The sequence below is a fragment of the Penaeus chinensis genome, chromosome 41 (genome assembly GCF_019202785.1).
Source record: "Penaeus chinensis breed Huanghai No. 1 chromosome 41, ASM1920278v2, whole genome shotgun sequence".
NCBI lineage: Eukaryota > Metazoa > Arthropoda > Malacostraca > Decapoda > Penaeidae > Penaeus > Penaeus chinensis.
This window is the reverse complement of record NC_061859.1, coordinates 1,904,602-1,912,101: the sequence shown is the minus strand read 5'-3', so window position 1 is coordinate 1,912,101 and position 7,500 is coordinate 1,904,602. Positions and strand designations below refer to the sequence as shown.

General features: G+C 45.5%; 1 protein-coding gene across 4 annotated transcripts in view; it reads right to left on the bottom strand.

The window, feature by feature from the left end:
• The window catches only part of LOC125047509 (protein prickle-like), a 384,484-nt gene that overhangs the window by 64,854 nt on the left and 312,130 nt on the right, over nt 1-7,500 (bottom strand). For all 4 annotated transcript variants that reach the window (XM_047645752.1, XM_047645749.1, XM_047645751.1 and 1 more), the window contains one exon: nt 1-95. This exon is cut by the window's left edge and continues 228 nt beyond it. In XM_047645752.1, the coding sequence (XP_047501708.1) occupies nt 1-95 (95 nt within the window). The remainder of the gene's footprint in view (nt 96-7,500) is intronic.

Sequence of the window (7,500 nt, the reverse complement as noted above, 5' to 3'; positions counted from 1 at the left end):
TCTGTGGGTTGGGCCCCTCGGAGAGCGACGCTGGGGGGGCCATCTCCCCGCCGCAGTGGTCCTCGCGAGGGCATTTACAGTTGCGACACACTTTTCTGCAATGCGGAGAGGAAGGGGCAATGAGTCAGAGTAAGTTATATATCTAAACAAATACTACGTGGGATACGTTATTCCCATGGCGTATAATATATAGGACTCGCCATTCTGCAAAACGAGAAGACGCAATATTCATAAACATCATACTTTAAAATATCAAGATAAAAATAAACGAAGAAATGTTTCCAAAATCTTTCCTTTATAGAAGAAAATGGACACACCAGAACAACTATAAACATAGAGCTACGGAAAAAAGAGACAAATTATGATGATTTAAAATATTAGAGATAACAATTACTCAAGATTCAATTTATTTTCTTGACAACAAACCAAGAAAATACTAAACATCCCGTATTCTCAATAGAGACAAAAACAAAAATGAAATAAAATCAACATAGAGCAAAAAAAAAAAATAATAATAATAAATAAAAAAATAATAATAAATAAATAAATAAATAAAAATAATAAATAAAAATGGCATAATAATGAAAATAATATTAATAATATAAGTAAAAACACGACTCTAACTGTGGATTACTACCGAGCGCTTCGTTGAAATCTCCACTGGGCCGAAAGCGTATAAGTTTTAGTAACTATATTACGAAGGAAATAAATAGAGAGTGTTCCAGAAAAGAAAGAAAGAAAATAAACGAAAAAAAAAAAAAAAAATGACGCACTTAAATACTTGCTTGACTGTTCTATATTTATCTTTGTACCTGTCTATCTCATGATTTCTCCATGTCAGTTTGTCTATCAACCTACCCACCTAATCAGTATGTTTGTGGTTGTCTGCCCGCTTGTCTATCTGTCTACCTACCCATTTACCTATCTATCCGCGGAGACATAAATCTGCGACATTAAAGAGTTAAACAACCCCTCATCACGCAGCTATTCATGACTCACACTGTCGTAAACACAGAACGATTTCCCCCTCTGTCCCTCTCCCCCCCTCCCCACCATCTGCCTTAACCCCCACTTCCCCCACCCTCTTAAAACTCACTCCCTATCTCTCTACTTTTGCTTTTCTCTTCCCACCACTCCCCTGCTCCCTTAAATTACTCTATTTCCCCTCTCTTGCCTCCCCTACCCCCCTTCTCATCAAAATACCCTTCTCCCCCCTCCCCTCCCCTCCCCTCCCCTCCCCTCCCCTCCCCTCCCCTCCCCTCCCCTCCGCTCCCCCCCCCCCCTCCTGCTCTTCACCTTCACCTTCACCTTCGCAAAACCTTTGATATAAATGCATATAAGAGCTACTCTCCCGCCGTTCTTTATGGCTCCATCCGCCGCGTTGCCCGAGTCGAGACTTTGTTGTTGCGTTTCGATTGGCATTTTCCTTCGTCGAATTCTTGGAAGGACAATTTGACGTGAAGTAATGACAAGGGAGGGGGGAGGGAGGGCGAAGGAGGGGGGGAGGAAAGGAGGGCGAAGGAGGGAGAAGGGGGTGGGAGGGGGAAGGGAGGTAGGAAGGAGGGAGAGCGAAGGAGGGAGGGAAGGCGAAGGAAGGCGAAGGAGGGAGAGAGGGCGAAGGAGGTGAGAGGGAGGGAAGCCGAAGGAGGGGGAGGGAAGGGAGGGAAGGAGGAGAAGGGCGAAGGAGGTGGGAGGGAAGGCGAAAGAAGAGGACGAAGAAGGGGGTAGGAGAGAGGGCTAGGGAGAGAGGGGAGGGGGGGAGGGAAAAAGCTATTGGAGAAAGCAAAAAAATGGGAAGAAGAGCATTAAATAAGAAAAAAAAATTTACCTCTCTTTTTTCTCTTGCCCCCCCCCCCCACTTTTTTTTTATTTACCATTCTCACTCATCTTAAGAAGTCCCAGGCCCAGCAGCTGTCGGGACGTAATTCAGATAAACGTCAGCCAACCTTTACCATCCAAACTACCTTGAAACAACAAGTACTCCCCGAAGGCCTGTTGGGGGGATAAACAAACCACAAAATGCCACTAGAAAGGAAAGGAAAAAAAAGGAAAGGTCAAGGAATTAGAGAGAGAGGGGGAGAGAGAAGGAGAGAGAGAGAGAGAGAGAGAGAGAGAGAGAGAGAGAGTGAGAGAGAGAGAGAGAAAGAGAGAGAGAGAGAGAGAGAGAGAGAGAGAGAGAGAGAGAGAGAGAGAGAGGAGAGAAGAGAGAGAGAAAGAGAAGGGACAGAATCATACAGAAAAAAATATGAATCACAAATAAGGATAAATAAAGAAATAAAAGAAGAGAAAACAAAGAATTAACAGAAAGAAGTAAAAAATAAAAACAAAAGAACAAATAAAAAAAATACAAAGATAAAAAAAAGTGAAATCAACCCCCCCCCCCCAAAAAAAAAAACTGAAAAAAAGACCATCTCTTATACCAACGGAGACTCTGCCGCTGCCCCGAGTGAGAGAAAGTGAGGCTTGTGGTCGGGCATCCGGTATAACGTGCTATCGCCCCGCGTCTTTCACTCACTCGACCGAGATTACGTACAACAGCGGTCGGCTTGGTACAGGATGCGGGTCCAGGCCTTTGGTAACGTTGGAAGGAATTGCTGCTGGGTTTCAGTACTATTTTTTTTTTGTTTTAATTCAAAATTTAAAAGCTGATGGTTGATTGATTGATCTATTTTCAAAATGATAAGGTGATTTTTTTTTTTTTTTTTATCAAGAGACGCAATGGAAAGCACATTTAGATTAAAAAAAAAAAATAAAAACAATAAATTTCCACATAGAAAAAAAAAATCTTTTCAAAATTTTAAAAAATCAATTTACATCTTCAACAAAGAACCGGAACCCTCCCTTCCCCCCCACTAACCCTTACCCCACCCCACTAACCCCCCCACACCCCAACCCACCCCAAACAAGGGTATGATAATCTATTCATAAAAAGAAAAAAAAAAAAAAATTACTTCCAGGCTTAACAGACTTCCTCCTCCCAAGGGCCCTCAGGCTAGAACCTCCCGTCCACGGCAGCTGGCAGTGACGAGAAGGCATAATTGCTGTCTTCAATTATTCCTTCGCGACGGGAAATATACAGCATCATTTTGGGGGGAAACGAGAGAGAGCCTCGGGTGGAGCGAGAGGCAGCGCAAGGGCGAGTTTTCTTGAGTTTTGGGCTGAGAAAGTGTGGAGTGAGGGGGGGGGGAGGGGGAGGGGGGAGAAGGGGGAGGGAGGGATAGGAAGGTGGGGTAAAAGGGAGAGAAAGGTGGAGAGCGAGAGAGAGAGAGAGAGAGAGAGAGAGAGAGAGAGAGAGAGAGAGAGAGAGAGAGAGAGAGAGAGAGTACGAGAGAGTACACCAGAGAGAAAGTAAGAGTAGAGAAGAGAGAAAGAGCAGCAGAAAGGCAAAACATGCAAATCACAACACAACCCCCAAGTTAAAGAAAAGAAAAATAATACACAAAAGAATAAATAAAGAAAAAAACAACACTCATTCTCCCAGCTGTCAAATAAATCAAGACCAGAGACAGTAACACCAGTAATCACCTGTCCGAATGTTTGCCAAACGCTTCCTTGCTTGAAATCACTCGTTCGGACGCGTCGGTCGACAGGTAATCGAACCCAATCGAACCAAGTCGTACATCAAAGCCTCTTCAACACAAACAAACAGACTCGGACACGGCAGCCAACTCGCATGTCTTCGGATAATGCGAATCAGCATAAAGGCCAAAACCTGACGGAAGATATATTCACGGTTCCCTTGTCATGATCCGAGGCGTTCTTTAATTATAATAATGGGATTAAATTAGAAACCTAAAGCTCCGCTATCTCTCGAACAAAGGCTCTACGAAAAATAAAAAAAATCTCTCTCTCTCTCTCTCTCTCTCTCTCTCTCTCTATATATATATATATATATAATTATATTCCTTCCAAGTATATACGTAATAAATAAATAGAATAAATAAAACTAATAAAATGAAATAAAAGATTAATAATCAAAATTATATCATTCGGAGACGTTTACTACACGGTGCATAATTCTTTTTCCAACTTCGTGCATTACCCTAACCTAGTAGCGTTTCTTAAAAGAGTATTCATATCCTATGCCATACAATCCTACTATGGCCTACCTTACCACCCCCCCCAGATAAAACAATCCTACAACAATACGGCTGCAGGCTGCCCTTCACTAAAATACTCCTATATCCTACAGCCCTATGGCTATGGTTTGTACTCCGCTAAACGCAATAATGCTACAATCCTACGAGAATGGCCTGCCACCCACTCCTACAACATCCTACAACACTACGACTATGGCCTGCCTGGCTAAACAATCCTACGCGTATAACTACTCCCCGCCCGCTCCTACTCCTTCATCCTACTGTTATACAACTACATCCTCTCCCCCCCCCCACCAACCCTACAGCCCTACAGCTACACCCAACCCCCACCAACAACCCTACAACTACACCCTCTCTCCCCCACCAACCCTACACCCCCAAAACTACACCCGCTCCCCCCCACCAATTTCCCCACCAACTCTACACCCTCCCCCCCCCCCCCCCCACCAACTCTACAGCCCTACAGCTACACCCTCTCCCCCCGCCCCCACACCACCCCTGAAATCCTACGACAGGAGCCCCCATTAACACCGACCCGGAGATGTATCATTAAGGCGCATCTCGCAAGCGTCACGAGAGAGAGAGAGAGAGAGGAGAGTGGGAAGAGTCCGAAACTAGGAGTAATTGGCCCAATAATAAGTACTGTGATTTTGTCATCTGCGACCCAAATCGTCCGAAACGCGCTACGAGCTTCTGGGAAATGAAAAAAAGAATATCGAGTAATTTTCTCCCAATACGTGGCCTGGTTTGAAAATTGTTGGGGATTAATGATTTTCAAAAAAAAAAAAAAAAAAAATAGATAATCTCAGATGAGGAGCAACGGGTATATCTTTTTGTTTTTTGTTTTAGTTTTCTGTACGAATTTGGGTCCTATGCTACTGTATGGATAATTAATAATTCAGTTAATAAATTATGGAGATAACGAAATCATCTGCATCAAATACAAAACAAAAGATCAACATGGTTTAAGTCATTACCTTTGTTATTAATGTCGGAAACAAACAAACTTCACCTACATAAAAAGAAAAAGGAAAATTTAAGACCACGTTTTGTAATATTCACAGTCTCCTTGAAACGACACCTACACCGTAATTTCACTAATCTTTTCTTATTACGTATATACTTGGGAGATAATAAAGAGTGATATTTATAATAATTATGACTTATTCTGCCTAAATGATTATCGAGAAGGCTATTCACGACCCCTTTCCTCTCCCTTCCCCCGGTCCCCCTACCCTATTCTTCTCCCTCCCTCCTTCCCTCCCCCTCTCCCCCTTCCTCATTACGCTCCCTTCCCCTCCAGCATCTCTTACCCCTTTCCATTCACCCTCTTCACCCCCTACCCCTTCCTATTATGCTCCCATCACCCCCTACCCCTTCCCATTACACCCCCATCACCCCCTACCCCCTCCCATTACACCCCCATTCCCTCCTCATCCCCCCCTCCCATTACATTCTCATCACCTGATCCTCTCTCCCATTACCCCCCCCCCACCCTCCCATCACCTCCTTACACCCCAACTACCATTTCATCATCACAATCATAACCGAAGCCACCACCACCATCACCACCATCACCACCACCACCACCACCATCACCACCACCACCACAACCACCACCATCACCACCACCACCACTATCACCATCATCATCATCATCTTTTCACCTTCACTTAACGAGCTGCCGTGCCCCTGAGCTCTAGGCCCATCGGCTCCGGAGAGATGATAACTTGGGGCGAATGGACGACGCCCATTACAGGGAGAGGGAGGGAGAGGGAGGGAGGAAGGGAGGAAGGGAGGGAGGGAGGGAGGGGGAGAGGGGGAAAGGGAGGGAGAGGGAGTGAGTGAGAGAGGAAGGGGGGGAGGGAGAGAGAGAGAGAGAGAGAGAGAGAGAGAGAGAGAGAGAGAGAGAGAGAGAGAGAGAGAGAGAGAGAAAGAGAGAGAGAGAGAGAGAGAGAGAGAGAGAGAGAGAGAGAGAGAGAGAGAGAGAGAGAGAGAGAGAGAGAGAGAGAGAGCGAACAGAGAACAGAGAAAGAGAGAGAGAGAACAGAGAAAGAGAGAGAAAACAGAGAAAGAGAGAACAGAAAGATATCTAAACAACGCAAACTAAATAGATACAAATAATCAACAAAACAATTAACACCAAAACAAAGAAAACCAAAACCAAACAACAACAATAACAACAACAGCACGACGCCCAAACTGCGGTGAGTTCATATCCGCCGCAGACAGGACACGGCCAACATATCGAGCGCAGTTTACGGCCGAGCAGGATCTGGTATTAACGCAAATGTCGTCAAAAAAAGAAGAAAATAATAGAAAAAAAAGGGTCTTGGGCAGCGTCTCGACATCCCCGGCCAGTTCAAGATCACCCGACTGCTTGCTGCATTATCTTCTTGATTATTTACATTAATGAAATAGTACCGGTTAGTATTTTCAAGATGCAGAGGGCGATAGAGGGAGAAGGTGGAGGAGTAGGAGAAGGAGAAGGAGAAGGAGTAGGAGGAGGAGTGGGAGTGAGAAAGAGAAAGGAAAAAAGTAGAAGGAGAAGAAGGGGAAGGGGAAGAGAGAGGGCGAGAGAGAGAGAGAGAGAGAGAGAGAGAGAGAGAGAGAGAGAGAGAGAGAGAGAGAGAGAGAGAGAGAGGGGGGGGGGGGCAGCTAGACAGACAGAGACAGACAGACAGGCAGACAAAAAACGAGAGAGAAGGGAACATATCCTACAATTATCTCTTTGTTATCAACGAAAAAAAAGTTAAATGCGTCCACACGAATATAAGTATTATTTTTTATGATCTTGAGGATATGACTGTGTCCTTTATAGATTTTTTCCGCTCAACATATTCTTCTGTCTCTCTCTCTCTCTCCCTCTCTCCTGCTCCTTCTCTTTCCCCCTCTCCCTCTCCTGTTCCCCCTCCCTCTCCCTCTCCCCCTAACTCTCCTGTTCCCCCTCCCTCTCCTGCTCCTTCTCTTTCCCCCTCTCTCTCTCCCTCTCCTGCCCCCTCCCTCTCCCACTCCCTCTCCTGCTCCCCCTCTCCCTCTCCCTCCCCCTCCCTCTCCTGCTTCCCCTTCTCTCCCTCTCTTGCTCCCTCTCCCCCTCTTCCTCCCCCTCCTCCTCCCTCTCCCTCACTGCGCCCCCAACACACAGTAAGCCACGCCACAACCTTCTTTTGAAACCCCAACACACAACGGCGTCGCGGATATAACACGAGAGAAGAAAAACCTCCTAATTTTCCCCACTTACCCGTCAGATTTTTTCCCCCAAGGTAAGATGGTTGAAAAAGGGAGAGGAAGGAAGGGAAGGGGACGGAGGGAGGAAATGAGGAAGGGAGGAAGAGAGGAAAGGGGGAAAAGAGGAAGGGAAAAATGAGGAAAGGGGGAAGAGAGTGGGAGAAAATGTGGA